A 17410-nucleotide genomic window follows, 5' to 3' on the forward strand; every position below is an offset into this window, starting at 1 on the left:
ACCTACGGGTCGTGTTTTCCACTCCTGCTTCTGTACATAAAACGACTGCCCTCCATTTTATATGGAGAGGCAAAAAGCCTGCTTTTCTCTGCGCCGGTTTCACTAATGGGCGTGGGGTACAAACAGCCACCGGCCTTTGGTTTGAGACATTTTGTCCATTAAATGCGCTGCGAACACATTGGCCCCTCGCCAGTAAGGTTGAGCGTAACGTGACAAGTAATCTTTCTTTTCTCCCTACGCCTCACTCTTGTTATTAACACATAATGAGATCAGGAAATTTTAAATTTTCGGAGCTGGCTTCTGAGAACTGCCCTGTCGTCAGTTATCAAAAACAAATATTCCAGGTAGTTTGTTGAACAAAAATCCTATGAAACTCTCAATGCACGAGGGAAAACCTCATGGGTCAGGACAAAAAAGAGAGGCATATATCTTTATGAAACCTCCACATTTTTATACAGTGGTACCTCTGGTTGCATTTGCAACATGAAAAGAACATGAAAAGAGTGCAACCCGCAGCAGCGCGTCTGCGCATGTGTGGGTTGCCATTCGCCGCTTCTGTGCATGTGTGTGATGTCATTTTGCGCTTCTGCACATGCGGTGAAACCCGGAAGTAACCCTTTCCGATACTTCCAAGTCGCCGCAGGACGTAACCTGAAAGAACGTAACATGAGGTATGACTGTAAACTGTAAAAAAGAAAAGAAAGAAGAGTTTGGATTTGATATCCCGCTTTATCACTACCCGAAGGAGTCTCAAGGCGGCTAACATTCTCCTTTCCCTTCCTCCCCCACAACAAACACTCTGTGAGGTGAGTGGGGCTGAGAGACTTCAGAGAAGCGTGACTAGCCTAAGGTCACCCAGCAGCTGCATGTGGAGGAGTGGAGATGCGAACCCGGTTCCCCAGATTACGAGTCTACTACTCTTAACCACTACACCACACTGGCTCTCAAAAAAGCACACACAGAGAACTGAAATTTAATTTAATTTTTTTTACACTACCCCCCTCTTTGCCTCATCTAGCACCTGTCCCTGCAGTGAGTGCATAGTCTTAAGCTTCCATGAGCTTCCTTTCTGGGGAATGTCGATCAGCTACTGGCCCCAGGAAGAGGCTGCCACCCAGTTGCAAATGGTGGTACATTGCATTTGAGAGGGTTGGACTGGATGACCCTTGGGGTCCCTTCCCACTCTGCAATTCTATGATAATGCAGTACAGTGGTGCCTCGCAAGACAAAATTAATTCGTTCTGCGAGTTTTTTCGTCTTGCGAAGCACGGTTTCGGAAAAGTTTTGGAAGAACTTCAAAAATCACCAAAGTCTTCAAAAACCTCAAAAAAGGCTACCACACCGCGTTCTATGAGTTGCTCCTCGAAGTCAAGTCGCAACTGTATTAACAGTGTTAAGAAAAAGGAAACAAACTTGCAAGACGTTTCCGTCTTGCGAAGCAAGCCCATAGGGAAAATCGTCTTGCGAAGCAGCTCAAAAAACCAAAAACCCTTTCATCTTGCGAGTTTTTCGTCTTGCGAGGTACCACTGTAGTTTTAATGAACTTGCCGGTAAGGTGACCCCCGCCCCCGGTCCCTTACAAATTACAGACACACACAGCCAGAAAAGGGTTTTTCATATTAAACTTGTTTTTTTATTGAGGTTGATTAACAAATGTGTTGGATTAACAGGGGGAGAGGGAGGAGGAGGCCACAGCGCTGACCTGTGAACAGCAGAGGGGAGTAAATATGAACCAAGGAAATGGGCAGCGGGTGGGGTGGGGGCTAGTTTGTTACCTACCCCAGAAGACCCCCTTACCCTGAACAGCTCGTAGGTGGGGGATGCGCAGTTACCCAGCCTGGGAAGAAGGGCTTGAGGCGGGGGGGCGCGTGCTAGAGACTTTCTAGCTAGCTCCAAGGACAGAAGGGAGGCAGCGACAGCACTGGTTGCCAGGGAAAGGGGAGGGGGGGTGTCCTTGAACATGATTGACAGGGATCAGAGCCCAGGTGGGATGAGGGCGAGGAGCAAAAAAAAGAAGTGTGTCATTCGCCAGGCAGCCGCGAGCGGGTTTCTCCTCCCATTTCGGGGAGCAGAGTTCCGTGCCTTTGGCAGGAACGCCGCCTGCCCCCCATTTCCAGATCTGGGGAGGCGGGGGGGCTTCTGTGCTCTAGAAGGGAAGGGGTTAAAGAAGGGAGTTTTAAGCAAGCTCAGCAACTAGAGCAGTGATCCCGCCGCCGCCCCCACAAAAAAACCACATTTAATGGGTTAACCTCCAAAGCACAAGAAAGGATGCCGTCCCAAAAGAATTTACCGAATTGCCGCAACCATCACTATGCGGGGGCTGGGGGGGGCGTCCGACGGCAGAGGGTGCCGTGCCTCCCCTTCCCACGTTGCCTCAACAGAAAACGCTCACGAGAACAAACACATTTGACAGGGTTAAGAGTGCGACTCTTCGCAATTCGCAACGGTAATTTTTTTTATAATTTTTGCTCAGTTTGTCGTTCTGGGGGGAAAGGCAGCTCCCTCCTCAGCGCTGCCACCAATCTTAACAGAAAGCATTAAAACTTGAGAGAGAGAGAGAGAAAAAAAATCAACAAGAGTCTCCTGCAATTTCCCCCCCTCCTTCTAGCCGTTTAAATATTATTCTTTTTTTTTCTCTTCCTTTTTTTAAGTGCAAATTCTCAACTTCTCTTGCCAGAAAACAACTGTAGTGTCTCTCTAGCACCCGAGAGAGGGGAGGGGGACTGGGAGGACGGGGGCGAGGGGGGGGGGACCAAAACAAGTGAAATCATAACAAAAGGAATACAATTAAGCGTCCAGCTTTTCTGCTTTTAAAAAGACCACAAAAAAGTTTCTTTTCTTTTGTTTTAATTCAAAAGGGAGTGAGTGGGTGTGGGAGGGTTTTGCCTTTTTTGTCCTTTTTTTGCTTTTTAGAGGAGGGGGGGAAAGAAAAAAAAAAAGAAGAGAGATTTGGGTGGTTTGGAGCCAAATCTGACAGTCTGCGGGTTGCGATCCTCTCTGGTTCATAACAAGTTGAAACTGCTGCCCTGCAAGGGGGGAGAGAAAGAAGAGAAGTTGGTGACAGTGGCAGGAAGGTAAGAGACGACTCCTCTCCCATCTCTCGCAAAAGCCTTGCACGTTCCCCTTCCATCTCGAGCGAGCAGGACAGCATCCTTCCGACCTGGGTCTGCACTCACCTGTGGTTCCTTTATTTAGCCATGGCCTTGATAGCAACTGCAGCTTCCTCGGTCATTGCAGACAGTACGGTGATCTGAGGAGGGAGGGAGGAAGCGAGAATCAAGAGCTTAGAAGGGAAGGAGGGCTCTTAAAGATATGTAACCACTTGAAAGAAACAATTAGGCCTAGGATTAAAATGGAATTAAATTTACAAATAAGAAAATGTACGATAAGGAAAGTTATGTAATACGATTAGGACTGTGATATGGTTTTTTGAAACACTGATATTGGAAACTGCTACATATAATTACTAAGAAATTCAGATGGAAGAGATTCGAGGAAGTCAAATACTATGTTTTTGAAGATGGATGATAATTAATTAATTAAGTGGCAATATGTTGTATCTTTTTTCTTTCTTCTCTTTTTCTCCTATTTTTTGTTTGTCTTTATTATTATTAATCTCTTCTTTTTTACAGTGGTGCCTCGCAAGACGAAATTAATTCGTTCCGCAAGTTTTTTCTTCTTGCGAGTTTTTCGCCCCTTGGTTCAAAAGGGGTCCTCTTTTGAAGCAAGGGGCGGAGGGGAGAAGATCGCTTCTCCCCGTTGCCGCCCCTTGGTTCAAAAGGGGCCCGGGGACAGAGGGGAAGGCGCGCGTGCCTTCCCCTGTCCCCGGAGCTTGCGGGGCTGGCAACGGGGAGAAGCGATCTTCTCCCCGCCGCCCCTTGCTTCAAAAGAGGTCCGGGGACAGCGGGGAAGATGCGCTGCGCTTCCCCGCTATCCCCGGAGCTTGTGGGGCAAGCTTCGTTTTGCGAAGCAAGCCCATAGGGAAATGCGTCTTGCGAAGCGGCTAAGAAAACGAAAAACTCCTTCGTCTAGCGAGTTTTTCGTCTTCCGAGGCGTTCGTCTTGCGGGGTACCACTGTATTATGTTTACCTACTGAAAATAATAAATGTTATTTTTTGGGGGGGGAAGGGAGGGCTCTTGCCAATGGCCCCCTCTAGTCCACCATCCTGTTCTCACAGTGGCCAACCAGATGATCATTATGGGAAACCCAAAAGCGGGATCCGGGTGCGAGAACAGCCCCCTCTCCTGCGGTTCTCAGCAACCAACGTTCAGAAGCATTGCTGCCTCTCGACGGTGGATTAAGAGCCCAGCCGTGGTGAGGTCCTGCTAGACCCAGACCAGGCATGATCCACAATGGGCATCCGGGTTCTGCTTGAGGACCTCCAGCGAAGGAGAGCTCGCCAAGGCCGCCGGTATCGTGCATAAGAAGCAGTTTTATACTGAGTCACACCAGCCTGCCTAGCTCAGGGGCACCTTTTCTAACTGGCAGCAGCAATGGTTCTCCAGGGTTTCAGGCAGAGAAATATATAATAATAGTAATAATTTAATATTTATACCCCGCCCATCTGGCTGAGTTTCCCCAGCCACTCTGGGCAGCTTCCAACACAATATTAAAATACAGTAATGCCTCAAACATTAAAAGCTTCCCTAAACAGGGCAGCCTTCAGATGTCGTCTAAAAGTCTGGTAGTTGTTCTCTTTGACATCTGATGGGAGGGCGTTCCACAGGGCCGGTGCCACCACCGAGAAGGCCCTCGGAGCTGGACCTCAATGTCCAGGCTGAATGATGGGGGTGGAGACGCTCCTTCAGGGATGCAGGAAAGGTCTTTTCCCACCTGAAGATGCCACTGGGACCTTCTGCAAGGGAAGCAACCTGCTCTGAGCTGCAGAGTGACTCCAAGTCCTGCCGTCTGAAGCAGCAGCAGGGAAGCAACCTGCTCTGTCTGCTGTCCAACAACCCACCGTGCAGCTGAGGACCAGCGCCCCATTCCCCCTCCTCCTTCCTTAGCCCATCTCCAACATCCTCAAAGACACAGCAGCAGTGGTACATTTTGTCTTACGCACAGATCAACGCCAGGCATGCTTGCTCTCCTTCTCCACTCCACCCACAAGAAAATCTTCCCATTTGGTGGCCGGGAACCCCAGGCAAGGCAGTCTATGGTCCTGGGCAGCTCAGCTTTGCAACTCCCTCCCTAACAAAGCTTAATTTGTCCCCACTGTTGCTTATGTTACACTGGACGGGAAAACATGGTGCTTATAGAATTTTAAGGCTTATGGAATCATTTCTGCGTCTGGCTGGGATTGGAATTTGGTATTCTGCCTTGTTTTTACCCTGCTTTTCAGTCATCACCATGCTTTGCCATCCCAGGCCTCTCTGGGCTAAGGAATGCTGCTGTTAAATACACCCCCCCCCCCAAACACACAAATCACTTGGGCCAAGGGAGGCCGGCAGCAGCAGCAGGCCTCTTCCCCTCCGGCCCCTGACGTGTTCTCTTACCAGGATTTCTTCGCCACAGTCATATTTCTGTTCAATCTCCTTGCCCAGGTCTCCCTCAGGAAGGCGTAGATCCTCCCGGACTTCCCCGCTGTCCTGGAGCAGGGAGAGGTACCCATCCTGGATCCCAATAAGCTGGGGGAAAGGAAGGAAGGAGGGCAGAACAGTCAGCGCTGAGCTATCGGGCTTCCAGACTTTAAAAACTCACTGAAGTAGCACTTTGGCAACAGAAGGACGGGGCCTTTTCAGTGGTGGCTCCCTGCTTGCAGAATGCTCTCCCCAGGGAGGCTGGCCTGGAGCCATCATTGTGTACCTTCAGGCACCAGGCAAAAAAATTCCTCTTTAACTGCCCATGTGGCCTTTTAGAGTGTTTGAGATATTTTAGTGAATTTCACTCTCCCCACAGGTTTTAATGCAAGCAGTTTTTGAAAGCTGCTTTGAGTTGCCATGGCGGGAAAGCAACTATTGATTTTAACAAACAATAATAACCTGTTCCTGTTCACCTTGGCATGGAAAGGAAGGAGTGTCTGTTCCTCCAGCTGCCTTGGCCTGCCACCTTTTTGAAACCACCCCAAGTTTGTAACAGCAGGCGATTTGTCAGGGAACAATCCCGCGCCAAGAGACAAAACTAACAGTCCCTGGGGCACATCCAGCAGCAGCAAGAATCATATATGAACGCTCAAAACTGAGGGAGAGGGTCCAAAACAGCTAAAAATATTTCTCTGGAAGGGCAGAAGAAGCCTGCCTCCATTGCCCACTGCAGCTGCTGTGTGGCAGGGCCACTTTGCCTATCCTTGCTACAGCAGCCGCCGCTAGCAGTCTACCCAGTTTGCAAGCCAGGCAGGCCATAGCGGGTGCACACCAACCCTCTACTTTGGGGATTCCCATCTCTGAAGTGGGGTGTGTGTGTGTGTGAACCCCACCCAGCTCCACCCACCTACCTGGAAGTCATTTCTCTTAATGTTGGGCACATCCATGTTGTGGGTGGAAGGGCAGATATCTTCATATTTTTTCCCGGTGAAGATGTCTATGCCAACAAGGTGCACCTACAGTGGGGGTGGAGAGGAAGACAGGATGTTAACGGGGACACATTAAAAAAACAACAACAGCACCCAGGCGTTCCTGCAGGAGAAGGCCGGAGGAAACAGGCAAGGACCTTGTTCTGTCTCAGGAAGGGAGGCTGCCGCCCTTCTCAACGATGCAGTCCCTCTCTCTATGGTAGGCAGACAGATACAAACGCACCCAGTCTGGAACTGGGGGGCATGCTTTGGTCCACTGCAACCAGATCCCTTGGCACCTCACTGGCACCGTATCTGCCTCTGCTCGACCTGGACTTTCTGTGCCTCGCACACCAGTCTCCTTGTCAAGCTACAAACTCCCTCAACAGCTAGGCCTCACCTCCCGCTCTTTCCCTTTCCTTCCTTCCTTCTCTCTCTTTCTCCCTCTCTCCAGTTTCCACATTAGGGTAGCAATATGGTGTGGGTTATTTATACACTCAATACCTACCTTTTTTATTTTAAGAAACAAATAAATCAGGAATACCAACAGCCGCGTTTTGCAATCTATTCTCCACTGGCTTTTCACCTTTAACTTTTCGGGTTATCTAATTCAGAGGCTGAACTTTCACAAAGTTCAAAGCATTACTTTAACACCCCCTCCTTTTTGGGGGGTTTCTATTTCTAGTCCATCTGTGGGTCCCCAGATGTTGTTGAACTACAACTTCCATCACCCCTAGCTAGCAAGGCCAGAGCTCAGGGATGATGGGAGTTGTAGTCCAACAACATCTGGGGACCCGCAGGTTGAGAACCGCTGACTGGGGCAGGGGGAGATTCAAACAGGTACTAAAGTGATTATCCCACAAAAGGTTGCCCCCAAGAACCTGATTAGCCCCAGACACCAAGAGGTCAGTCCAGGGAAACACGCCTTGCAACCTAAAGTGTCCAGGTGACATCCAGACCGTCTCCAAAAGCCACCAGAATGCATCGCCTACAGGCGACTTAACAATGCCACTGACGTGCAAAGAAAGCAAGTCTCTTGGCCCTTCACAGGAGAGAATACAGCCTCAGTAGACAGACTGAGAAACTCTGGGTACTTTTGTACACCACTTAGCCAGGGTTCCTCAACACGGTGCCCTCCAGATGTCTGGGGCTACAACTGCTGTTCCCAACAGAGCTCAAGAGATTAAACATATATGTTGCCTTGCATTTTTGGCAAAAAAGCAGGCCTCTCAACGCATTCTAAAGCAAGTCGTTCCTTGAGGCTAAGGGCTGGAAAACGATCTCAGGAGATAGAGAAGCTAAATGGCAGCATGCCTCAGAGGTCAGGTGGCTGAGCGCAGGCGACGGAGGAGAGAGCAATGCTTTGCAGACCCAAGAAGCCTCACACAACATTTTCTTTCCACCTTGCGCCTTACTTTTCAGCATTTCATATTACAAACTGCCTTGAACTCACTGGAAGAAAGGCTGTTTATAAATGTAGACAATAATCTCAGCCAGCAAGGGCTGCATGCAGTGGAGAAGAGAACAACAAGAGGTTCAAATTGTGCCAGGACAGAAAGAGAGACAGACAGACACAGGGAGAGGAAGTAAAGAACTAACCCTCTGGCTCCAGGCTTATTGTCTAAGCCCAGCACCTTCTCCAGACCTGGTGCCCTCCTGGCATTTTTTGTGCTACGTACCCCATCTTCTAAGGCAGTGACTTTTTCAGGTCACTGCCCCCTTGGTTCCACAAACTCATCCCCAGTGCCCCCTACCCTATAAAAAGCATTATTCGGAATAGCAGTTTGCACCACCCACTAAGGAAGATAATAACACAATAAAATTTAAAACCAGAACAATGAATTGCACATTTATTCAAAATCCAACTTAAACTATTTAGCTTAATTCAACAAAACTGATTAACCTGATTCGGTAATACCAGCTTTTCAAAGTAAGGAGAGTCCATTACCCCTCCAGCATCCCCCTGCCTCTTAGCACCCCTCTGGGCTGGTACCGCTCACTTTGGGAACCAATGTACTAAGGGGAGGCAGCAAGGACCAGATGTCAGAACCCATTCAATTTTGATGTTCCTCCTCCTTAAAAGCCAGCTGATTTAACAAGCTTTGCCTGCTCATGAGCAACTGCCCAGATGCACAACATAAAAGGCAAGCTGGAGGACTACAGTGAAACTACTACACAGGCCCAGGGTTTGAAATTAGCCAGGCACGTTTTGCACCTAGCTATCGGACACCAGTGACCAAGTGAAGATGGACGGTCTGTGTCACCATTAGGAGAAAGGGGTAGGGATTGGCCAATATAAATGTGGACTGTGCCTGGATCAAGGGACTGCTCTTTTTTAAGTTCTCAGAGTTCTTAACCTAGCTCAAGGTTTGTCATCTGAACTAGCCAGATGTTTAACTAAGAATCAATCACTGACAGTCCATCATTTGAAAAATGAGACTCGAGAACCGTCTTGCCCCCAAATGGCAAGTAGACATTCCGTTTTGGCGACTGTAACCTCAATTTAAGGAGCAATTTGGTCCCTAGCTTATATATCTGAGTTTCTAACATTGCTGCACGTGAACATGCACAAACTCCTGCTGGAGTGCCAAGCATAGGGTTGCCATATTTCAGAAAGTGAAAATCCGGACACAAAAGATGTTGAGGGTTTTTGGGGGGTTTTGCCAAAGTTGTTGAGTTGTGGCTATTTTTTAGGGGAAACGCCCAAAAAATCAACACATGGGCTGCCGTATGTCAGGGTTTCCCCACACATTTTAGTCAATTCTCGAAAATCCCGCCGAGACACCATTTTCGATGGATGAATTCCGGCTGTGCCTGGGAAATTCCAGACGTATGGCAGCCCTAGCCAAGCATGCAAATTCACATCAAGAGCTGCCCCAAAAGAGGACCACGAAGGCAAACAAGCCACCATGGGCGACGAGGCACACTCACTTTGGCATGACCGTGCTTGCCGGTCTTGGAAGTGGACATCTCCACAATCTTGCAGGGACGCCCTTTGAGCACCACAAAGCCGTTCTTGCGGAGAGCGGAGCACTGCATGGGGAAGGTCGCGGAGGCCCCGGCATCGCCGGTCTCGAAGTCTAGGTCATCAGCCATGGTGGAACAGATGTTATGGAAACTGCTGGGGGCATTGGGGGGGGGAGGAGAGAAAGACAAGGAAGAAAGGTTAGGAAAACTCATCGCCATCATCTTGCAAAAGAAAAAGGTTTGGGTTGGTGCCGCCGATCCATTTCTCATGATTAGCCAAGGACGATTTCTCATCTTTAGGCCGGAGTGAGTCAGGGTGGGGCAATGCCTGGCTAACCGCAGGCATGGATGAGGTAGGCGCAGTTCCCGTGATCACCCTGTGGATGTATAGAATCCGGCATCGAACGGTGCTCACAGCAGGGATCCATAAAAAGTAGGTACAGATCGATTTCCGGAGGATGAGGCAACAATGGCTACTGACCCTGACGGCTTGGCTCTGCCTCCAAAGTTTGCAAGAAGCAAAGTTTCTCAATACCAGTTGCTGGATATGCAGGGAAGAGAATGTCATTGCCTTGCGCTCTAGTCTTGCTTGCGGACTTCCCACTGGGGAATCTACTTGGTCACTGCAAGAAAAGAATTGCTGGGCTACAAGGGCCCCCTTTCGACCTTATTCCAGCTGCAGGCTCTTCTGATGCCCCTGCTGGAAAATGTCTAAAACTTAAGTATAGGGTCAAGGATTTCTGGTTGCTTAGCTATGCTAACAAAGTAACTCGCACCCCTGAATTAAAATTTCTGAAAGCTCACGGCGACCAGGAATGGATTTTTGTGTGGCAGGGCTGTGAGCTCAGTTCAGTTCCAAGACTTGGAACAAATTCCGGGGCTCAGAATTCTAACTCTTTTTTAAAGAGTTTTTCTTTTGTACCCAGCTCTAACTGGCAGATTTCTAGGTTCTCTTCAGAAGAAACAGTTCCTGAAGTTGGCCTAAGTCAAAGAATATCGCATCCCAAGAACCCCACCTTCCTTTTAATCAGGAGAGGAAATACCCGGCCACTGCCTCTGAAGTGTCACGGAAGAAGCACTCAGGTCACATTCAGCTACCAAGGCTTATACACAAAGCCCCTAACGCCCCGCAAAATAAAAATCTTTCATGGCAAAAACTCTGAACTGTTTTTTGAGTCGACAAAATATCCAGTGGCAACGAATTCCACAGGTTAACCACTTGCCATGTAAAACACTTTGGCTTGTCAATATCACGCCGGCCAAGTCGTTTCATTAGATGAGCCAGTTCTCAGTTAACAACGCTCTGGGCAAGAGGAGAAGTACAGGCTGATAGCTGCTCTCTAGTTATAAGCATGGCCATAAGGCTCCACGCTTAAGTCACCGCCAGCTTATGTGGGGGGGCGAGGAAGCACTTGCATGCCTGGTGTCTTAGGCAGACAAACGCACGCCTCAGCATGAGAACCAAGGCGGTACGGCCCACAGGATTAAGGGAGTCCAAAAATCCAGCTGTCTGGCTCTACAAAGGGGGGAGTTGGCACTCCAGGAAGTCCAGAGCTCTGCTTGCAATCTCTGCGTGCCAAGAGGAAGCTGCCATGGCAGCAGCGGCAGAACTAATCCAGAGTTTCCAGTGTTGTGCAAGGCGGGCACCTAAGAATCTAATGCCTGCTCATGGGAATTTGACATTTTTCCAGCACTGCGCGCAACCAAGTCAATTCTCACCTGTGACAAGCTGCCTCGCAATAGCCCTGCTTCTGTGCTGCTCATGTGTAGTGCATTTGGGGGTTCGTGTGGGGGCAGGGCCACGCTCCCCCCCCCCAATCACACCAGCTTCCTTCACCAATTTCTCTTTCCACGTTGCCTTCTGTAAAGGAATCCTTGACGCCTGAGCTGCTGGTTGTGTTTAAGAGTTCTGCACAACTCGGCATCCCAACTGCACGGAGGTCGCCCATTAATTCAAGCATGTGGAATGCGCAACTGCTGAAATAAGCTGGTGTGATGTCCGGGGCTGGGGCCCCACTCCCAAGCAAATTCCAAAACTGCCCGGCACACATACCTTTTGGCCTGGGCAGCCACAAGCTATTTTGGCAAAGGTTCAGCCGGGGGGGGGGGGAGAGTGAGAGAGAGCAATGGAAGTGACCAGCTTCTGTGCCTTGACAGTAAAACGACACCCGATTATGAGCATCACACTCTGGAAGACGTGCTGCCCCCTAAACTAATGCTGAGCCAGAGGCAGAGATGAGGGAAAGCGAGAAAGGCACCTGCCTTGGAGAACCATCAAAGCTGCCTGTTCATCCTCCCCAGCCCCACTTCGAAACTTACCTGGACTAGTTGTTTAGTGCATTTTTATGGAAATTTAGCATAGCTTTTAAAAAGTAAAAAACAAAATCAAAAAAGCGCCAGAAGTAAGAAAGTATTTAGAGTCTGAAGGTGTTGTGCTAGCCTTTCCCTAACGCAAGTCATTACAAAATCAAGGGTTTAAGATCTTGGGATGCAAAGTAATTTAGGGCTGGGGTGGGGAGAGGGGAAGAGAAAGCTTTATTTGAGAAAAAGACCATTTGTGTTTTCACTCTGTTTAACTAAAAAGCTTCACTTGTTGGGGCTTGCAAGTGAGACCCTTAAGCCCCAAGGACTGTGATGAGAAGTCTATTCTGGAGTTTTGCCTTCTATTTAAAAACAAATAAAACTCACAGCAATGGCTTCAGCATGCAAATGCCCACCCGCCAGGTTTAAAAGGTCCTGAGTAGATACTCCAGGTAGAGCTCAGCAACGCACATTAACATCCCAATCCCTGCCAAGGAGAAGGACCCCTCAGCAACTATGGAAAGGACTGAGGTGTGCGCACACTCCCCCCCCCCAGCTGCCAAGTCTCCCCAAATTACCAACTCGCACTCTGGGGATGCCTCTCAGCGGGCGAAGAGATCCCTGACAAAGGCCGGGCCTCGCCTCATTTCGTGCAGGCACATGGCTCCCAAGTCGTCCGGAACCCTCCCCATCTTACATCAGAGCTGGAAAAACGAGATTGGATTCCCGAGGAGGTGCTGCAGGCTCACCCTAGCGTTAAGACAAAGCGGAGCAGAGGCGGTGGCGGCTGCAGCCACAGCTGCTCCGCTCAGCTACTGCATGGCCGCCTGGCACTCCCTCCCAGGCTGGGAGGAGCACGTCGGTTCATTTACCCTCTCCAGAGATCTGCTGCGCTCGTTTTAGTTCCAGCCGCCACCTCCTCCTCATCCAAAAACCGCTTCTGACCCGCGCTACGCTCCGATAATTGATTAGGACAACTGTTAGCTGCAACAGCTTAAGCGGCATGACATGCCCCTTTGCAGACGGCAACGGGGTGCGCCTGCGAGGTCACCACGTGCTTCCGATTTTTGTCTGCCGCCGCCGCCGTGAGGAGCAGTGGGAAAGAGGGAGGGAGCTGCGGAGAAAGGCAGGAAGTTTTAGCCCAAGTGATCAGGCAGAGAGGCCCTCCGTGCCACATGTTTGGAGGGAGACTCCCTCTCTTCCTGCCAACACCAAGCATGATTCAGCTAAGCTGCCACTGCAGAGAGCGCCACACGTGGCCAAGGAAAGGGGAAAAGGGAGGGGGGAAAGGATTACCACAGCATTTGGATGGAAGAAATGCCCTTTGCATTTTCGGGCAGTGCCTCTGCACCCCCTCCCTCCCCCATTTCAGAGCTACCTTAAGATTCCATGGGGAAACACCCCCAGCAAAATATGGGAGATTCAGTTACGGCATTTCTCATGTAAGGGCCAAATTCTTAGCAATTCTTGCCATACGGTTCCCAGTCACTAAGCACAGATTCAGCGGCAACACAGCTGCTGCAGGAAAGGCCTCTTTCAGTCACAGTCATTCACACCCAGCCCAGGGTCCCCATTACTCAATGGAAGCCCAGCCACTGCCCACACCTCTGCCATCCTCAAGGGGGATCGGAAACCGTGCCCAGAGGGGAAACGAGGTGCTGTGGTGAATGGGATCCCAGCCTCTACACCAGGGAAGCAGGAGATACCACCAGTATGGCTGGTATTGCAAAGGGACATGCAGCTTCGTATCACCTTTCTGCCTCTCCTTGCATGGGAACAAGTTTGGAAGTTGCAACGCTGGACTCATCTGCCTGCCTCCCCTGCTTTCCAGGCAGCTTGGCCTGCTACTTGAAAGTCTTCAAGCCATGCCGAAACCAGCTGGCTCCATCCCTCCCAGCCAGGAGAGAAAGATCTCCCCCCTCCCAACCATAAATGAGTTTGCCTACTTTCGCCAACAAAACTGCAAAGATGGAGGAATGGTTCATGGAATTCAGGAGCTCTAAAATACATTAGCTATACCCTCATGCATTCAGTTATATATTTATAACCACTATGGAGCTATGCCGCCACACTTCATCCACTCCTCTCCTACAAGGGGAGGGGGGATTCATCGCAACAGCTCCTTCCTCAACCTACGCTAACTTTCTCTGTGGCCTTTTAAACGGTGGGGTATTTCTGTTACTATGGCAAGTATTTTTGTGCTTTTATACTGTAAACTGCCCTGTGATCCTCAGGTGAAGGGTGGTATAGAAATCTGATAAATGTAAAAATATATCCCGGGTTCCATACTTAAAAGGCCCAAACTTCAGTGTCAGGGGGTTTCTCCGCCCCTTTGTCAGTTCCTGCAGGGCTACCCTCCTCAGTTTGGAGCCCTAAACTGAGGGCAAGGGGGTGAAGACACCGCCAGCTACTCTTTCATGCGTGTACCCAAAGGGTAGTCATATGCATCAACCACTCCAAAGCTCACTCCCCAAGGAACCAGCCCGCCAGGAATACCAGACAGCATGTCTATGAGACCCCCAACTGCCATCTTCCTGCCCCATCACTGATCCTCCAAACCAGATCTTCAACCCCAGGCCAGCTGGAAGTCAATCCATTCTGCTAACCTGGTGCAGTTCCTCAACCCACTCAGGCACCACTCCCTTACTTCATCAAGCCCTAACTGGGGCCAGCCCTTGCCTGAGGGTGGGGAATCATCTAATTCTCCCCCAACAGCTAACCTGAAGCCCCTTCCACTGCCTTATCTAGTGCAATGCTCCCCAATCAAAATATATATATAAAAAAATAGCACCTTAGAGACCAAGTAAGTTTGTTCTTGGTATAAGCTTTCGTGTGCATGCAATTCCAGCTCTCTCTACCAAAACCTTACTTCGATACCTACCAGCCATCTCCCTAAGCAGTAAACTGGGGCAGAGCTGGTGACCCTAAGCAAAATGTCAATTCTCTGGGGGAGAAACGTCCTCCAGCTCTATTTCTTGCAGAGCAGCCCTTCGAGGGATATTCCCACCACACCCATCTCCTACCTTCCCAAGTTCAGCTGAGGACAAGCCTCCCCTTGCAGAGTGCGGGAACCTCAGAGCCCCTTCCCCTCCCCTAAAGGCAGCCCTGACCCCCTTGTTGAAACAGATCCCACCCCCACCCGTGTCCTCAAAGGCCTTCTTTCCCACAAAACCAAAGCCAGCAGGGCGTAAAGCCCCTACAGCAGGGAGTGGACTTCACCACACACCCTTCCCCAAAGAAAACCACCCTTCTTTCTTTCAACTCCCGATCAGCCCTCACTCCAAAACCAATGCCTTGTGGTGCAGAACCCTAAAACGTAAACCTGTGCAATTGCAGGAGGCGACCCCCCCCCTCAAAGGCCACTGGCCACTGATCCCTCCCCAAATCAAAGGGTCCCCACCAACCCCTTCCCTTCCATGTTTAATAGGTAGTATTTTAGTGTTTTGTTGGAAGCCGCCCAGAGTGGCGGGGTATAAATAATAAATTATTATTATTATACCTTCGCGCCAGCCCCAACGCAAGAGCTAAAGGAGCCCCCAAATCTCAAATTATATAGTCCCAATTACCAGGAGGCTAACACCCCCCGTATTTTTCTTTAAAAGGTCTTAGGGAGCCCCCCCCCGTGTGAAAAAGCAACACCAGGCCTCATCCTGCCCCAATGCGAACCCCTTCACTCCCCCAATGGGAACCCCTTTACACACACAGTGTAACCCAGAGGAGACCCAGGCCAAGGTAGGCCTCGGCCGGGCCTGACTCGCCGCCGTCTCCCCCCCCCTCCCTCCTCTCCCGCTCCGTGAGTCAGCCCAGCAGAGGGGCCCGGCCTGGCCTCCCAAGCGCAGGCCTCGGCCTCGCCGCCTCCTCCACGCGACACGGGGGGCGCCAGGCTCTCCTCCCCCCCTCACGTCTCCCCCCCCCCCGCTCTCTCTCTCTCTCTCTCTCTGAGGAGACTGAGGGGGGAGGGGAGGGTGCGCGCGGCACCTCGTTCCGTGAGGGGGGAAAGGGAGCCACGCGGCTGAGGCGGCGCCGGTCGGCGAGGCTTCCCCTTCCCTTCCCCCCCTCATTCCGCGCCGCGTCGCAACGGCTGCCGCCGCCGCCGCGCGCGCGCGCGCGCACACACACACGGGACAGCCCCGCGCACACACACTCCCGCGCGCACCAAACTCACCCGCCCGCGAGCTCAACCGCCGCCGCCGCCGCTGCCTGCTGCAACCCAGCCCGCAGTGCGCACGCGCACTTATCGCCTCCTCTCGCCCTTTCCCCCCCTCCCTCCCGCCTCTTCTCGCGCTGTCGCTTTTTCCCCCCTCCTCTCTCTCTCCTTTTGCCGCACGCGCACTGGGAGGAAACGCTCCAAAAAAAAAAAAAGCGAAGGCGGCCGCAATGGGTGAGAAGGAAGGAAGGGGGGGAGGAAAGGAGGCGGAGCCTCGTCTCCCGACGCTGTATTGCGCCTGCGCTGTGGGTAGGCGCCGGGGCGCCGGAGAGGCTCTGAGCGTGCGCGTCTGAGGGGCGAAGGAGGCTGCGCATGCTCACGAGGCGACCGGCGGTGTGGGGTACTACTGCGCATGTGCATTTGGGTCGGAAAAGAACCCCAAGTAGGAAACGTCCGGCTTCATCGTTTGGGACTGAGCTTATGCAGCGCGCAAGCGCACAGAAACTGAGTTCCTCCTCCCCCATTTGTTTTCCATTGCGCATGCGCCAGTAGTCCTTGCCCGTCCGGTTTGAGTTGCGCCTGAAATCCCAATGAGACTTGCTTCCCTACCGAGGAGATGTTTGTAGATGCGCATGCGCGTCTGCTCCGCATGGGTTCCGGCCGCCTCTCCTGCGCTCGCTTGCCGAAACTCTCAGACCATAGAGTGCGCGAGGGGGAGCAGAGCGGCACGCCCGAGCCCTTTGGCCTTTTTTAGCCTCCCACGCGGTCTTCGGCGGCCATCTTGGCCGAGAGGTTGCCCGCCATGGTTACCAAGGCAACCGCGGGTTGCAACCATTCAAACGTGCCTAAATAAAGCGCGTGCCATTCTAAAAGGTGGAGAAATAAATAAAAGAGCGAAAACTTCATATCGGCCACCCACCATTCCCAACAACCAGAGCTCCCTGTTTAATAACATTGTAATTTGGTTAGGATAACTATGCTATGTTTTCCTTCAGTGAAATTGTCATTTGCTAAGTCTGAGGCCATAACTCACATTTGCCATCTTTTCTCTCGCTTAAGTTATTTTTATTGATTATAGATTGGTAATTCTTTATTGTAGTTGATAAGTGTGAACTGCTTAACTATGATTTGCTGATGTTTAATTTTACTGTTTACTATTAGATTCTGCTGTATTGTTGAATGTTGCTTTGATATAAGTTATTTATTTTAAAAGTTACTGTGACTTTTATATTGGATCAGATTGTTACTGTTACTGTTTGATGTTTTATTACGTTTTTGTGTTGGAAGCTGCCCAGAGTGGCTTGAGCAACCCAGCCAGATGGGCGGGGTATAAATATTATTATTATTATTATTATTATTATTATTATTATTATTATTAATTTTCTAGTTTCATCACTTTGATCCTCTTGACTGAGTTTCCTGATCCTGATAGTTTCCATATATTCCCGCAGTCTTCAGAATGAGGGACATCAGAAGCTGCTTGCAGATAGTTGTGTGGCAACAA

The 17410-nt window shown here is 50.5% G+C and overlaps 1 protein-coding gene across 3 annotated transcripts; it reads right to left on the bottom strand.

Moving 5' to 3' along the window:
* Window positions 1–1610: 1610 nt before the first annotated feature.
* Window positions 1611–16078, bottom strand: EIF5A (eukaryotic translation initiation factor 5A). Of its 3 annotated transcripts, none has more exons than XM_028752011.2 (6): window positions 15925–16078; window positions 9423–9609; window positions 6435–6539; window positions 5497–5628; window positions 3177–3250; window positions 1611–3026 (listed from the first exon to the last, which is right to left on the bottom strand). In XM_028752011.2, exons 2-5 carry the CDS (start codon window positions 9585–9587, stop codon window positions 3188–3190), a joined length of 465 nt encoding a protein of 154 aa, XP_028607844.1. In that variant the 5' UTR covers window positions 9588–9609; window positions 15925–16078; the 3' UTR covers window positions 1611–3026; window positions 3177–3187. The 3 variants fall into 3 exon arrangements, with proteins under 3 accessions (XP_028607844.1, XP_028607846.1, XP_028607845.1); XM_028752013.2 differs by having other exon boundaries at window positions 9423–9612; window positions 15925–16054; XM_028752012.2 differs by lacking the exon at window positions 15925–16078 and adding an exon at window positions 12632–12654.
* Window positions 16079–17410: the final 1332 nt, after the last annotated feature.

Source organism: Podarcis muralis, chromosome 13 (assembly GCF_964188315.1).
Source record: "Podarcis muralis chromosome 13, rPodMur119.hap1.1, whole genome shotgun sequence".
In the NCBI taxonomy this organism is placed as follows: Eukaryota; Metazoa; Chordata; class Lepidosauria; order Squamata; family Lacertidae; genus Podarcis; species Podarcis muralis.